This window comes from Gopherus evgoodei, chromosome 6 (genome assembly GCF_007399415.2).
Source record: "Gopherus evgoodei ecotype Sinaloan lineage chromosome 6, rGopEvg1_v1.p, whole genome shotgun sequence".
Taxonomy (NCBI): Eukaryota; Metazoa; Chordata; order Testudines; family Testudinidae; genus Gopherus; species Gopherus evgoodei.
Window position 1 is genome coordinate 23,769,389 of NC_044327.1, and position 16,347 is coordinate 23,785,735.

At 39.1% G+C, this 16,347-nt stretch overlaps 1 protein-coding gene and 1 pseudogene across 1 annotated transcript; both read left to right on the forward strand.

Annotated features, from left to right (window-relative positions):
• The first annotated feature begins 2,351 nt into the window (after positions 1–2,351).
• On the forward strand, positions 2,352–3,002 carry LOC115653517 (annotated as a pseudogene).
• Positions 3,003–13,391: 10,389 nt separating this feature from the next.
• On the forward strand, positions 13,392–14,681 carry LOC115653518 (interferon beta-like). Its single transcript, XM_030566888.1, has 2 exons — positions 13,392–13,965; positions 14,638–14,681. The coding sequence occupies exons 1-2, from the start codon at positions 13,392–13,394 to the stop codon at positions 14,679–14,681; spliced, it is 618 nt and encodes a 205-aa protein (XP_030422748.1).
• Positions 14,682–16,347: the final 1,666 nt, after the last annotated feature.

Consider the following 16,347-nt stretch of genomic DNA (forward strand, 5'->3'; position numbering starts at 1 on the left):
TATCAGCCTGTCCAGATCAAACTGTTCCCTGTAAACTGGCTATTGCTGTGCAATTGCTAATGCATATTTGCTGAAAGACTTACTTCCATTACTTTGCATTTTAACCTTTCCTGTTAAGATTCAGATTTTTAATTTGTTTCTCAAATATATTCTCTCTTGAAGCTTCCACTTGTAAGAAACATCCCCCCCCTCAAAAAAAAAAAACCAAAAAAACCTGCTGAAGATAAGAGGAGATCAGGGTGCATAATTCATAGTAAGATTAAGTACCGTGTACCGTATACAGTATTAGACATACAATAAACTGCTTTTGTTTAAACAGACACTTCAACACACTTTAGGTACAAACTCGAGAATATGATTAAATAAAGAACTTGAGATGCTGGGGGGAGGGAGATTTAACAGAACTAATATGAATAAAAATATTTCTGTTTTGTTCCTCTTCATATTTAAAATGAAAATAATTTTCTATTTTTAGGTTAAAAATCATTCCCCTGCACTGAAGGAAACTCCTACATGACAGCCTATTGCTATATTATGGAAAACACAAAGTGAAACTGCCCACAGGAAGCACAGATCACTGAGGTTCTGTTTCCAAGCCCAGTGGAACAAATATTGAAAAAAGCAAAAAGCTTGAATGGCGAAAAGTAAATCTGATTTGAAAAACTGTTTTAATGTAAATCACCTTGGGATACCTAGCTGCACAAGAAAGACGTTAAAATTAGACAAAATTTAATTTCTATCTTATCACATTCTTTTAACTGTAAACTTAATTCATTTACGTGGATCCTTCTAGCATATTTATTATAAGCTGCACAATCTGTTTTGAGAGCACTCCTCCATATCACTGCATTACATCATGTGAATACTCAAAGTGATGGAGACGATAACACGTTCACACCCTTCAGATGTACCTATTCCTGAAATACCGTATGTTTTTCACAGCTGGCATCAGGTTCACGAAATAAAACTCTCAGTTTCTGTCCATCACTTGGTATTCCCTACAAATGTACCGTTTCCATCGCTGGTTTTTCACATTTGCAGAAAATTGTATGAGACTAATAGATAATTTTCTAGCCCCTATCTCCAATAGAAATTCTTTGCATAAATTACCAGATTTTAAGATGTACAGTTGGAAGGAAGGAATGAGAGAAAATAGCAGAGTTTTATGATTTTCAGTGCCATACCAGACAGATAAAGTAAAGGTTTCCTTCTACTGGTGAAGTGGAGGAACAGTTGTTATCTGATAGGCATTTCATGACCAGGGTCTAGCAAAAAGAAACTCTGCAGTACTCTGATCCCTCCCGCATCTCTCAAAATTTATTGATAGCATTTAACTGCATGTAGGGTCTTATTTTGGTAACAGACATTCATACCTGCCTAAAAGTGATGAATTCAGACACTTGAGAGTAGACAGACTGGCTACTCTAACACTGTAACTGGAGCATAATGTTAGTCGTCATACTCTTCTTTGCCCTTTACATCTTCTTTATCTAATGGGGGAAACTACAAGGACTTAAGGGGCTATTTTTAATACTGAAAAATGTAATGACTGTGGTTTTGTTCTTCTGATGGTTTGCTAGTTCAATTAAATAAAAAGAAAGAATGTGAAAAGGAAAAACTTTCAGAAGCAGAAAGTGATGAAAGAAAAAAAAACCCTTATCCTACAAAATACTTAAATTCAGAAACATGGGTCAAAAACACAGCAGCAGGCAAAAGACTTTGAACAAACACCAGTTGCTCAAGTTCTACACTCAGACAGGGACTTTAAGATATCATCATGATCCGCAGGTGGTTGTTGTAGCTTTACACATCACTGCACTGCTCTTATCTGCAGGGTCTGGCAAAAAGAAGCTCTGCATTACTCGCCCCCTCTCCGCATCTTCCCAAATCCATTGTTATCACTTCAATGCACTAAGATAACAGACATTCATACCTAACAGTGCTAGCTACAGGTACTTGGGAGTAAACAGAAAGGTCCCTACTCTAACCTGTAACTGTGTGACAACTGTTAATCATCACTCTTCTTACCCTTTACATTTTCTTTATCTAATGGGGAAGGGGCGAACCTAAGGAAAGAAATGTAGGGTTTCATTAATATTTAGAAAGGGACTCTTTTCAGTTTTGTTCTTCCGATTGTTTGTTCACTTCCTTAAATAAAAAGTAGGAAACTGAATGCAAAAACCTCAGGCACGGAATACCTTGAAAATTAGAAAGTGATGAAAGAAAAACTCTCTCCTACATAATATTTACATTCAGAGACATGGGTCTAAACCACAGAATTCTACGAAAGACCTTGAACAGGCACCAGGTGCTCACGTTCTGCACAAACACAGGGAACCTAAGACATCATCATGATCAGCAGGATGCAATTTTGCCTCCTGCTGCTCTTCTCCAGTGAAATCTCATGTCTGGACCGTAACAGGCTTCGTGTTCTACAAACCAGAATGAACAGTGAAAGTTTAGAGCGTCTGGAGAAAATGGGTGGAAACTTTCCCTTCCAGTGTTTAAATGAAAGGACAGCTTTCAAGCACAGAGATATTCTCAAGATCTGACTGTCCCAGCAAGAGGATGCCAAGGTAGCCATCCAGCAGATCCTTCAAGAGCTCTTCCATATCTTTAACAACAACCTCACCCAAGCTGCCTGGGATAGGACTTCCATAAAGCAATTCCAAAATGGACTTCATCAGCAGATTGAGAAGCTGGAGCAGTGTTTGAGTGGTGAGATGGAAAAGGAGATAACCTACCCAGGAAATGAGACCCTCCTGCTCACTAGCCTGAAACTGAAGAGATACTTCCAGACAATAGACAATTTCCTGAAAGAAAAGCAATATAGCCGGTGTGCCTGGGAGATCATCCGTGTGGAAATATCCAGATGTTTTCCAATTCTCAATATGCTCACAAAGAGACTTGAAAATGAAGGTACCATATTTTCTTTTTTCCTGGAAAAACTCAAATATTATTTGAATAAAACAGCTGAGGAGAGATGGTTGATAGGTTTATAACACCTAATACGTAGGGTCCAATCTTTCTCCCATAATAATATTATGCATACAGTTATTTCAAACACATTCAAATCTTTTTAGAGTAGTATATAACTTAGTGCTTCTTTTGTTCTCTACCACACACAATATTCTATATGAATAATATACAAATATATCATAACTGCTAACTAATGACCAAAATATCATTAAGTGATAACTAACCATACCAAATATAACTTTGTCCAGTAAGTGTCTAAGCTGGGGAAAACAACAGTGAGAAGCCCCCTTTCAACAACTGCCTCATTAGACAACTTTCCAGTTAGGACACCAGAAAATGGAGGGTCTGCGTTCACACATTTCTATCCCATCATCTAATTCAGCACGTGGGGATGGCTGAGGGTTCTTATTCTGCTTTTCTTTGTTTTGTTTACCATAACTAGCCTTATTAACAACAAATTGTGACAAGATGATAAGTGTACTAAGGCTCAGAATTTATGATTTGACATCTGGTTAGAAAAAAATGGCCCATATTGGGCATTTAAAACTCTGCATGTTTGACCGTTCCCCGTTTTCATTCCAGCACATTATGCTTCAAGTAATGATGTTCTGAAAACCACTGAGTGACATCACATCTCCACTGGAGTCCTTTGTCTCTAAGTTGATTCTACAAGAAGCACCTTTTGAGACTCTCTTCAGTCCATCTTGAACTAAGCAAACTGTTAAACTTCAGCTGCACTATTTATATACTACTTGTCATTACTGGACTGATTTATTCACGAGAAAATGTAAAACAGAATATTTTGCTGAAAATATTGCAGAAGACAACATAGTATTTGAACTGAAGGAGACAAACATTACTATTTCTTAATCACTGATATGTGTTTGCTCTGAATTTTCCTTGGATTTCCTACATCTCATGCTAAATACCTTCACTGCCTGGAACGACTGTTGCATGGAAAGAGCCTGACATGGACTCATAAGCAAGGGAAACTTCTGGAGGTGTATTTTGCTGCAAGGATAACAAAGAAACAAGAATATCCCAGTTTCTAGGTCATGTCTATTTAGGCACTTTTGAATTTTAAAGTAGTGCAAATATATATTCTTTTCCTCCACTGTGAAAATATTTTCAGATCATTTTACTGGATTTGTAAAAGTGTTTTTATATTGGTCCATTTATATTTATTGACAATATTAATGTATTGCTTTTAATTATTTTTTCAGAGGTTTTATAATATTTATAAATAAATATTTATTTATACAAAATAGCAACCTACAGCAGTAGTGATTTGTATTAGATATTTTTAAAAAAAAACAGAGACCCAATAAAAATCTCATTTTACCTTAAGACTCCAGGTCAGCAAAGGACTTGTAAACATTTGCCTAACTTTAAGTACACAAGCTTTCCTTTGACAGAAGTGATGAAACTATGTTTACAACATACTTTAGCATGTTTCCAAAACCCTGATTCACCAGTGGCTCCATAAGAAAAACAGCTATGGCAACACTGGTCTACAATTTTTGAGAAGTCATCTGCTTCAGAGATAAAATGTGCTATTTATTATGTATTTTGATGTGCTGAATTTAAATATGACAATTAAAACAACTGATTGGCTATTGTTTTTAAGATATTTAAGTTTTTACATTTTATGTCTATGTATATTGTGTAGATAGTAGAGTTTTAATCATAAATTGTAAACCTAGGTCTTTTCATGTGTTTATGGTTGCTTTACATGATAATATTTCACCTGTCCTGTTTATGTAACACTTTAAAAATCAGCAAAAGGGTTATATAAATAAAATGTATTATGAAACAAAAGGCAAAAAACTATTATGTGCATAGTTTAGTCCTATTCAGTGTCTACTCGGCGCTTCTTGGCTTGTCTCTTGTATTCGTTAAATGGAGCATCTCTTGTCACTGTCCAGCAATAGTCTGCAAGCATTGATGGGCTCCATTTGCCCTGACAGTCTGCCAGGAGATTCCACTGCTTGTAGTCTGGAGCCCAACAGCTCTGCCTTACTCTTGGGTAGTTCCAAATCCCTGACAAGGTCATTCAGTTCACCTTGTGTTATGAGGTGTGGTTCAGAGGAGGAGGATGGGAGAAAATGTGGGTCCTGTGACATGGATGGTTCAGGACCAGAAGTTTCATCCTCTTCCTCTTCCTCGTCTGACTCAAGTGAGAATGATTCTGGTGCATCAGGAACCGGCAGTCCTTCTCCGTGGCGTATAGCTGATGGAATGTTTGGATAATGCACAGTCCACTTTTTCTTCTTTGACGCACCTTTCCCAACTGGAGGCACCATGCAGAAGTAACAATTGCTGGTATGATCTGTTGGCTCTCTCCAAATCACTGGCACTGCAAAAGGCATAGATTTCCTTTTCCTGTTCAACCACTGGCGAAGATTTGTTGCACAAGTGTTGCAGCATATGTGTGGGGCCCACCTCTTGTCCTGATCTCCAATTTTGCAGCCAAAAGAAAGGTGATAGGCTTTCTTAACCAGAGTGGTTATACTGTGCTTTTGTGATGCAAAAGTCACTTTACCACAAACATAGCAGAAGTTATCTGCACTGTTCACACAAGTACGAGGCATCTCTGCTCACTTTGGCTAAACAGAAATGTGTCCCTTTGCAAAATCAAACACTGACAAATAAAAGAGCATGACACTGTATGATTTCTAGAGCTGATATAGGGCAATTTGTTCAGCAGAGTGATGTAAGCTTCTTTATGATTGCATCATCCATGACTTCTAGGAATAACATGATGCAATTCATATCATGTATGACGCAATACCAACTTCAGATTGCATCATTCATTGTTTTGCCTAAAAAGCAAGTACTGTCCAAACCCAGTCATATTGCCTAAAAAGCAAGTACTGTCCAAACCCAGTCATAGATTTATTCATCGATCCAGTCAAAGATGTATTTTAGTCATTTTTGGTTTAAATTGAGATCCCTTCCCTTTATAACTCACTCATCCTCCGCCATTCCCAAGTCAAGGGTCGTATATACTGACCCAATAGCATATCTTGAAAACTAGAGCCAATCAACAATTTTAAGCATCATTTTCGTTCTCAGTGACCCAGAATTAGTAAAGTTGGACTACATTTATTTCAGAAGCATTTTGGCTGTAGAGCAGTGTAATTAGTTTCACCACTCCAACAGACCACACTCCACAACCTCAACTCTGCAACTTGTGTGTATCTGCCTGTTACCAGATTATTTTTCCCCACAACATTTGTAGTTGCGGGTGTTTCGAGCAGTAGCTCATTGTGATGAAATTAAAGGGGTGATGGAGAGACTGGCATTGCAAGGGGAAGACTTCAGGCTGTCGTGGTACAAAGTTGCTTGTTCTCTCCTTCCCCTAGATGTGTGTGAACTGGCTTCCCATCAGTCAGGTTTCCATGTGTGCAGACTCCCCCCCACCAAGGAGGCTTGTGTAGCCCTAATTTTCCCCCTCCATCAGTCATGTTTTGGTACACTTGGCTCACAAACAGCATCAGGCTTGTACATACCCAAGCCCTCCTGTCACTCAGGCATGTAAACTGATGCTGCTTCCCTTTGCTCTCCCAAAACAAGAGTGAGTGCTTATGGACTGCATGTTGCACCAACAACCACCAGCTGTATGAGCATAGTGCATCAAAATTTCAGTTGTGCTGTGAATAGTGACTAAAAATTACCATAAACCCAACAGTTAACAATTACCTGAAAGCAAAACAAAAACAAAAACCAGCCATTGGACCAAATCTTGTAAGGATCTCTCTCTTTGCCAAGTTTGGGTATGTAGATAGTATTTTTGAAGAGCTGTTAGTCAGTCATAGCACTGTCTAGGATTAATTTAAACCAGACACTAAATCCGGAGATTTCTTATTTAAAAGTAGTCAAAAAAACATTAAATGTTCAAATAGCAAAAAAAAAAAAAAAAAAAAAAAGAGTTGTGTGAATTTTTACACTGATTGGCAGCCTGCCTTTGGGAAAAAAACAGGAATATGTCCCATTTTAAATCCCTTTTGTAACACAATCCAAACTATGGAGTCTCTATTAGGAGACTATAAATTCTTCACTGTCAACAGATGGCAGCATTGCAGAAGCTTTTGCCCTCTGTCCTCTATCTAAGGGGGTCTCAAATATTTCATGATGTGGGCCTAATCTTACAAAAATTGTTCTAATGATCATTTCCCCTCCCATTCAAGATCAGGTAACATTTTTGTGGCAGGTACACCAAATGCTTACAGAGAAAGGTAGTACTAGAAATGCATTAAATAATGTTAGCTGTCTTTAAAGGAACATGAGAACTGCTACTTCTCTTTAGACTATGACCCAGTACTCCATGTACTACTACTCATTCATGAACCTTGGTTTAGGACCTGTTGGTTTAGAGGCACTTACAAGGAGTTAACTATTAAAACAAATGTCTATCCTTTCTTATGGTGCAGTTTTTTCCAATAGCTGTAGCCATCAGCTGTCAAAGTTCTTTTCCTGCCCAAATCTCTCTCTGTTCATTCATTCCTTCACGTAGTTGGAGCCTACAGGTTATATTGACAAAACACAATTATATGAAAATAATGAGAGCAAAAATAGACTGTATGAAAATATCAAGGATGACAAAATCACCACCTCCAAAATGTACCCCCTCCTCTGGTGGAACATGGCAGTCATATAGCACCTGGGAGCTGTACAAACTCTTCAAACTCGAACTACTTCATTACCTGTATAGAGCAGAGGGGAATCTCATGACATTCATCTCAGCTTACTATTTTAAAGCTGTGCTACAACTATTTCCAATTTCATTTCAGCTCCGGATGCTGCAACTACTGAGGTTAAAACAGAAGGATGCAGTGGAATCCCTCCTCTCTGCTGATTCTTCCCACAGTCATTTCTAACACTCCATAACACTTGACATATTATGCAATACATTCACTCTATTATGGAATTCCAGCTGCACAAAGTACATTTTATGTGATAATATTCTGTTCATTTACTCATTCTTTAAAATGCAGACTGAAGCATATTGATGCAAAATAGTTACAAAACAATTAAGATTTTTAAAAGAAAGGGTTGGACCTGAAATATTGTTGACAGGTGTTTGCTATATATTTCTACGATTCAACTCTTCTCTGATCAGATCTCACCTCTGAACTGTAACATGCAATATAACCACAGTAAAACAGCATAACACATGTGAACTGGAACAGCTTCCAAGCAAAGAGGTGTGGATAATTTTCCTATAATGTCAGAACAAAGAGAGATTTCAGGTGGCATCACGAGGTTCTCAAGTTCTGAGTGTCCCTGACAATCCAAGAAATCTTCCAATATATTTCCTGCTGCTTTTGCAAAAAATCTCTCCCAAGCTACCTGAGATGGGAATTCCATTCAGAGAGTCCAACATAGACTCATCAGCCAGCTGGGCATCTGGAGACATGTTTGGTTGCAGTGATGGAAGGTGGGACTCTCTAACCAGGAAGGAAGAAAGGACTTTCAGCTCCCCAGGATGAAAGTGAAGAGATATCAATTATTTCCTAGCAGAGAAGCAGGTCAGCCTCAGTGCTGGCAAGAGAATCCAAGAGGAATTAGAAAGTTTTCAACTATAGGACAAACTCACAAAGAAGTTTAGATATTAAAATACCAACCTTTTAAAAAATACTAACTGAAATAAATTAATATTTTATACTTGATGTAAAATGAGATGAGGTGGAATTTTAAAAGCTGTTGCTACTATTTATTCTATTTGTGCATTGTGGAAATATATTCAGATCATTTTACTAGATTTGTAACACTATATTTATGTCAGTTTACTATTTATTTATTCTTCTTATTTATGACATCATAGGTATTTATTGCTTATAAATAAAATATTATATCATGCAAAATGGGAGCCTCCAACAGTAGTGATTTGTATTAAACACCTATATAAACAAAAACAAACCCCAAACCAACTCCAACTCTGTAATTGTTCATCCTTAAAACTCCAATTCCAGAAAGTACTTAAGCACATGAGACCCATCCCACTGGAGTTCGTGCTTCAAGTTGGGAACACACTTAAATACACTGATGAATCTCAAGTTCACTGGTCTTCCATATGAAAAAAATATGAACTGTGTAATAATTAGTCTTTCCACTGTAACAGACCATACGGATCTCTACCTCTTTTTCCTCTTCTACCCTTTACTAGATTATTTTTTTCCAACACTGGTAGTTGTGGATGGTTGGTGTAGAAGATGGTTACGTAAGGAGAGGGTAGTTTGGTGCCTTCCTCACCAGTCAAGCTTGCATGCCCTGCCAAAAACACACCAATTAAACTCATTTGTAACCAGCCTATCTATGTCCCTGCAAAATCAGGTTAGCCTGCATTCAAACACCCCCAACCTAAAATCAATTACGATTCCATGTGTCCAGCACGTCTCCACAATATATTTACAAGCAATCGACCCCCTTTAAGTGTGTGCCCACACGCATTCCCAGCAGATTTGCATGTCCTCTCCTCCCCCGCAGTTGACTCCTTTGTATGTGCCCACCCTAGACTAAATCATCCTTCTGTGCCAGATAGCATAGCTCCTGATAGCTGGGTCAAGTGCACCTTCCCACAGGGCCGCCCAGAGGATACAGGGGGCCTGGGGTCTTTGGCGGCGGGAGGCCCCCGCTTCAGTGGTAATTCGGCAGCGGGAAGTCCTTCTGCCCCAGAGCGGAAGGACTCCCCGCTGCCGAAGACCTGGAGCAGAAGAATATCCGGGGCCCTGGGCCCCATGAAAGTTTTCCGGGGCCCCCGGAGCAAGTGAAGGACCCTGCTCCAGGGGCCCTGAAAAGCCTCTCGTGAAGGCCCCTGTGGGGCCCAGGGCAAATTGCCCCACTTGCCCCCACCCACTTCCCTCAGTCAGGTTTGCATTTGCCTGGCTACTCCCATCTCCCCCCAACTGCATGCATCCATGCAGTAATCAGGTTTGTGTTTACCACCAACCACCACCACTCACATTTTCATACACCCCGCACATCTCCCAGATTAGATTTGCGTTCACTCCCCTGCACCAACCTGGCTTGCTTGCCCCTCCCCCTCTCAAATAAATGAAATTTGCATAAACACAGCCATCTCCCCTCACCCTCAATCAGTTTGGCATGCAACCCTTTCATATACCGCATACAGGGTATTAACATGTGGGGACTCCCTGATGCCTGGAATGCTATCTGCAATTACAACAATGTGCACACAGACTGGCTTCCCAGTGCCACCTCTAAACATCACTCTTGAACCTGTGCTCCTCCCTCTCAGTTCCATACAGGTTGCTGCAGCCCTTCAAATCCCCACCATCAAGCAGGTTTCATTGTGCCCCTTCTCACTCTCTCCCACTGATGAAGCTTGTGAGAGCCTGCTTTACCCCCTCCATCAATCAAGCTTGTATGCACTTATCCCTAGCTCTGTAACCCAGCTCACAGATTTCATCTCCCAGTCTTGTAGGCATGAGCCCATTTATCTCCATATCACAAATCTCCCTGGCCCCCCTCTTGGTAGCTTACCAGATACTGAACCTCACTTGAACTTTCACCTTCCCTGAGTCTCAGTAGCAGCAGCCCTGTTTCTTCCCTTGGCCTTCCTGCACATTTCCTAGGCCTTGACTCTCACTCTATTACCTCTTGCTGGAAATAGAGTCCTGCAGCTCATCAGCCTTCAACCCGCAGGACCAACATGACCTCCAAAATATTTTCACAGCTTAACATGTCTTCTACCATAAGTACATCTATAGGTGTGAGCCTTCTTGTTTACCTCTTCAAATGACCTTATAGTAGGTGAGCCTAGAACACCCAGGCACTTTGCACAGGAGTCTAACACTCTATTGCTCTTGACTGAAGGACACAAAAATAGTAAACCCAGCATGAAACTCCTTGCCTCAGTTTCCTCCACAGTTCAGGCATTTTATAGGCCTGGATCACAGTCACTTGGGGCCATCCTGCATCCTTCTGTTGCAGTTCATCATTTATATTGACAAAACACATGTATTGACTAAAAATTACCCTAACTCCAACATTTAAAAATATGGTAATAAAACTGCCTGTTGGCTCAGATCTAGTGAGGATCCACCTCTCTACCACATTTTGAGTACAAAGATAGTGCTCTGGAGAGTTATCAGTCAACAATAGACTACAAACAACAAATTTCAGCCGTAGCCTAAACATCTGAGACTTATTAAACATTTATGAAAAACATTTTCAGAAATATTTGTACATGTGAGTTTGTTAGAAAAGAACATTTGGGTAAAGACAAATTTTAACAAGTACTTCTGTAAATACACATTTTAAAGAGGATTCTCTCCAGAAAAGCCATCTTGAAAGCAGTTTTGGTTGCCTTCGAATTCAGTCAGAGAAGAGACATAATTACATCGACTTAGGTGAACCATCATACAGAACAAGAAGTAAATTATGAATAGGGAATAGTCAAAGCAAATTAAACATTAAATAAACATTAACAAAACCTTAATTTGCAGATTTGCAAATAAGAAAGGGAGCCAAATTAATCTCTAATTATGCATACAAATAAAGATGGTTGACATATAAAGGGGAAAAAATATCCCCGAAAAGTTCTGCTCTTTTTAATTGAAATTTAAATATACACAATTTCATCAAATTCTTGCAAATATTTCACCCAGCTGAGTCTGCATCTAATCTTTCCCAGAAAACAGGCTAATTGCTGATGCAAATATACTGAAAGACTGTGTCTTTACTTCCATTGCTTTCTTACTTTAGCTTTTCTTGTTATGGTTCAGCTTTTTAAATTTCTCCTTTAAATATTCCCTCCTAAGCTTCAATTTGCCACAAAATGCGCACACAGAACTCCCATGGGAGACTGGGGTGTATAAGTGTTGGGTCCTGTATACAGTATATTTATATACAATAAACTTCATTCTTTAAAGTGACACTTCCAAGTAATTTGGGCACAAACTCTGTATGATGATAAAAGAAAGCATGTGAAGAGATGGGAGAGTGAGATGTGACAGAACTAATAAACCAAAATATTCTTATGTTTTCTCCCTTTCCTTTTTAAAAATTAATATAAATGGATTGAAAACCATTCCTCCTTTACTGATGGAAACTCCAGCATGACAGTGCTATGGCATGAAAAACAGAAAGGGAAACTTGACACAGAATGTGTTGCTCATTCAAGAGACCACTTCAGTTTCAGTGTTTTAGACCAGAAAAAAAAAAACCACATTGAAATAAGAAAAAAGCACAAATAGTGAAAAGTCAAATCACATTTGAAACTATAAACCTCATTCATTTATGTCAGGCTCTCTTCCATATTTATTACCTACCATATCATCTTTTTGGACACTACATCCCCGGGAACTACAGTACTCAGAAGTGCCCACAAGATAACATGTTCATACAATTCAACCAAACCTGTTCCTCTGCTTTTTCACAGATGGTGTCAGGTTCCTAAGTAGAGCTTCTCAGTGTCCTCTGCCCATCCCCGGGTAATCCTTACACACAAGGTTTTTCCTCCCTCATTTTTCAAATGGCCAGGAAATTGCGTGAGATTAATAGTTGTCTGGCCTCAGTCTCCCACAGGAATTCTTTCCATACCTGATCAAATTTTCAGAGGTCCCTTGGAAAGCTTGGAAGGAAGGAAGGAGACAGCTAGAACATATGATTTTCAGTGTCACACCAGATAGGGAAAGGTTTCAGAATGGTAGCCGTGTTAGTCTGTATCAACAAAAAGAACGAGGAGTCCTTGTGGCACCTTAGAGACTAACACGTTTATTTGGGCATGAAAGCTTGTGCCCGTTAAATTTGTTAGTCTCTACGGTGCCACAAGGACTCCTGTTCTTTTTGTAGAGAGGGAAAGTTTCCCATCTGCTGGCAAAGTGAAGGAACAGCAGCTTTAAACATCACTGCACTGCTCTTATCTGCAGGATCTGGCAAAAAGAAGCTCTGCATTACTCGCCCCCCTCCGCATCTTCCCAAATCCATTGTTATCACTTCAATGCACTAAGGTAACAGACATTCATACCTAACAATGTTAGCTACAGGTACTTGGGAGTAGACAGAAAGGTCCCTACTCTAACCTGTAACTGTGTGACAACTGTTAATCATCACTCTTCTTACCCTTTACATTTTCTTTATCTAATGGGGAAGGGGCGAACCTAAGGAAAGAAATGTAGGGTTTTATTGATATTTAGAAAGGGACTCTTCTCAGTTTTGTTCTTCCAATTGTTTGTTCACTTCCTTAAATAAAAAGTAGGAAACTGAATGCAAAAACCTCAGGCACGGAATACCTTGAAAACTAGAAAGTGATGAAAGAAAAACTCTCTCCTACATAATATTTACATTCAGAGACATGGGTCTAAACCACAGAATTCTACGAAAGACCTTGAACAGGCACCAGGTGCTCACGTTCTGCACAAACACAGGGAACCTAAGACATCATCATGATCAGCAGGAGTTTGCTGCAATTTTGCCTCCTGCTGCTCTTCTCCAGTGAAATCTCATGTCTGGACTGTAACAGGCTTCATGTTCTACAAACCAGAATGAACAGTGAGAGTTTAGAGCGTCTGGAGAAAATGGGTGGAAACTTTCCCTTCCAGTGTTTAAATGAAAGGACAGCTTTCAAGCCCAGAGATATTCTCAAGATCCGACTGTCCCAGCAAGAGGATGCCAAGGTAGCCATCCAGCAGATCCTTCAAGAGCTCTTCCATATCTTTAACAACAACCTCACCCAAGCTGCCTGGGATAGGACTTCCATAAAGCAATTCCAAAATGGACTTCATCAGCAGATTGAGAAGCTGGAGCAGTGTTTGAGTGGTGAGATGGAAAAGGAGATAACCTACCCAGGAAATGAGACCCTCCTGCTCACTAGCCTGAAACTGAAGAGATACTTCCAGACAATAGACAATTTCCTGAAAGAAAAGCAATATAGCCGGTGTGCCTGGGAGATCATCCGTGTGGAAATATCCAGATGTTTTCCAATTCTCAATATGCTCACAAAAAGGCTTGAAAATGAAGGTACCATATATTTGTCTTTTTCCTAGAAAAACTCAAATATTATATGAATAAAACAGCTGAAGAGAGACAGGTCATAATTTTATCATTCTTATTACTAATAGGGCCCAATCTTTCTCCCATAGCTGTATGGATAAAATTACTATTTCAAACTCATGTTAATAAAACCGTTTTAGAGTAGCATATAGGTTAGTGCTTCTTTACCATACACATACACAATATTCTATATGAAAAATGTACAAATATATCATAACTGTTAACTAATGACAAAATATCATCCGTTGAGAATTAACCATACCAAATAGAACTTTGCCCAGTAAGCATCTTAGCTGGGAGAAAGAACAGCAACAAGCCCACTTTTAACAACTGCCTAGTAAGAGAAAATTCCAATCAGGACACCAGAAAATGGATGGTCTGTGGGCACACACTTCTATCCCACCATCTAATTCTGCCAGTTACTTCTGCACATAGGGCTGGCCAAGGCTACTTATTGCGCTTTTCTTTGTTCTGTTTACCTCTACACTTCAACCATTTTGGTACCAAAAAAAACCAAAAACCTTTCACAAGATCATATGTGCAGTAAGGCTCAGGATTTACGATTTGACATCTGATTAGAAAAAGATGGTCTATATTTGAAACTCTCCATGTTTGAACTATTCCCCTTTTTCATTTCAGCATGTGATGCTTCGTGTAATGATGTTATGAAAACAGCTGAATGAAACTACACCTCTACTGGAGTGGTTTGTCTCTAAATTGATTCTACAAGCAGTTCCTTTCCACTCGTATCAGTCTGTCTTGCATTAAACTCCTCCTACAATTCTCCAATTGCACAATTTATATACTTCTTGCCATTACCAGATTGATTTACTCACATGATAAAATGTAAAACAAAAGATATTGCTGAAAATATGCCAGAGGACAACATAGTATTTGAACGGAAAGAGAAAAACCTTACAATTTCCAAATCATTGACGTTACGCGTTTGCTCAGAATTTTCCTTGGGCTTCTCTGAAAAATGAAATCTCATCTCTGAACTATAACTGGCTTCACTTCAGCATAACAAATGTGAACCAGGTCAACTTCCAAACAAAACGGAAGGATAATTTTCCTGTAAAGTCAGAAAGAAGAGAGAGACTTTATGTGGCCCCAAAAGGTTCTCAAGCTTTGGCAGAGACAGACTATGAAGTGGCCGTCCAGAAAGTCCTTGAACAGATTTGCTACATCTCGTGCCACATTCCTTCCCTAGCTGCCTGGAATGACAGTCCCATTCAAAGATCTGAACATGGACTCATAAGCAAATGAAGCTCCTGGAAGTCTGTTTTGCTGCAAGGATACAAAGCGAACAACAGCATTCCAAATTCTAGGTCATGTATAATTAAGTGCACTGGAATTATAAACTAGTGAGACTATATATCCTCCTCCTGCACTGTGAAAATATTTTTGGATAATTTTACTGGATTTGGAACAATATTTTGGTGTTGATCTATTTTTATTTATTGACAATATTTATTTATTATTCTTATTTATCATTTTTAGATGTATTTTATAATATGTGTAAACATTTATTTATACAAAATAGCAACCTACCGCAGTAGTGATTTGTATTATTATGTATTTAAAAAAGCAAAGACCTAATAAAAATCTGATCTTCTTTTGTCTTAAGACTCCAGCTCAGCAAAGGACTTGTCAACATTTACCTAAGGTTAAGTGCACGAGTCTCATGTTCACGTGCAGAAGTACCTTGTAAACATAAACCCTGATTCAGAAGGGACTCCAGAGGAAAATAGGCATGGTCATTAATTTTACCACTCCAACAGACCACAAACCACAACCTCAGTTCTGCAGCTTTTGCATTTCTCCACATTCATGATATTTTTTTCCCCAGCACTTGTAGTTCTATGGTTCAGTAGCTGATTGTGATGAAATAGGCTGGTTTCTAAGGGCCAGTTAAAAGGGTCATAGAGAGATTAGCATTCCGAGGGGAAGACTTCAGGTTGTCATAATACAAAATTGCTTGCCCCTCCCTCCCATTAATGAGATATGTGTGTGAACTTCCTCCCAATTAGTCAGGTTTCCATATACTCAGCCTTCTATCCACCACCTTTCAGATGTGTGGGCCTAATTTCCCCACTCCAGTCAGACAACTTGGGTACACTTGCCTCACAAATGACATCAATCAAGCTTGCATGTACCCAATGCCTCCTGCTAAGGTTTGTAGCACCTGGGGCTACCCCTCTTGCCCTCCCCCTACTGCCCCAAAAACAAGCATGTGCTCATGGACTGCTTGTTCCACCAACAATCATCAGTTTTATGAGCACAGTGCATCAAAATTTCAGTTGTAATGTGTATAATGACTAAAAAAATACCCTAAACCCGATATAAAAA

Coding starts and splice junctions, on each gene's coding strand:
- LOC115653518 (XM_030566888.1), top strand. CDS start 13,392: ATGATCAGCAGGAGTTTGCTGCAATTTTGCCTCCTGCTGCTCTTCTCC. Junction 13,966..14,637: donor AAAAAGGCTTGAAAATGAAG/GTACCATATATT, acceptor TTTTCATTTCAG/CATGTGATGCTTCGTGTAAT.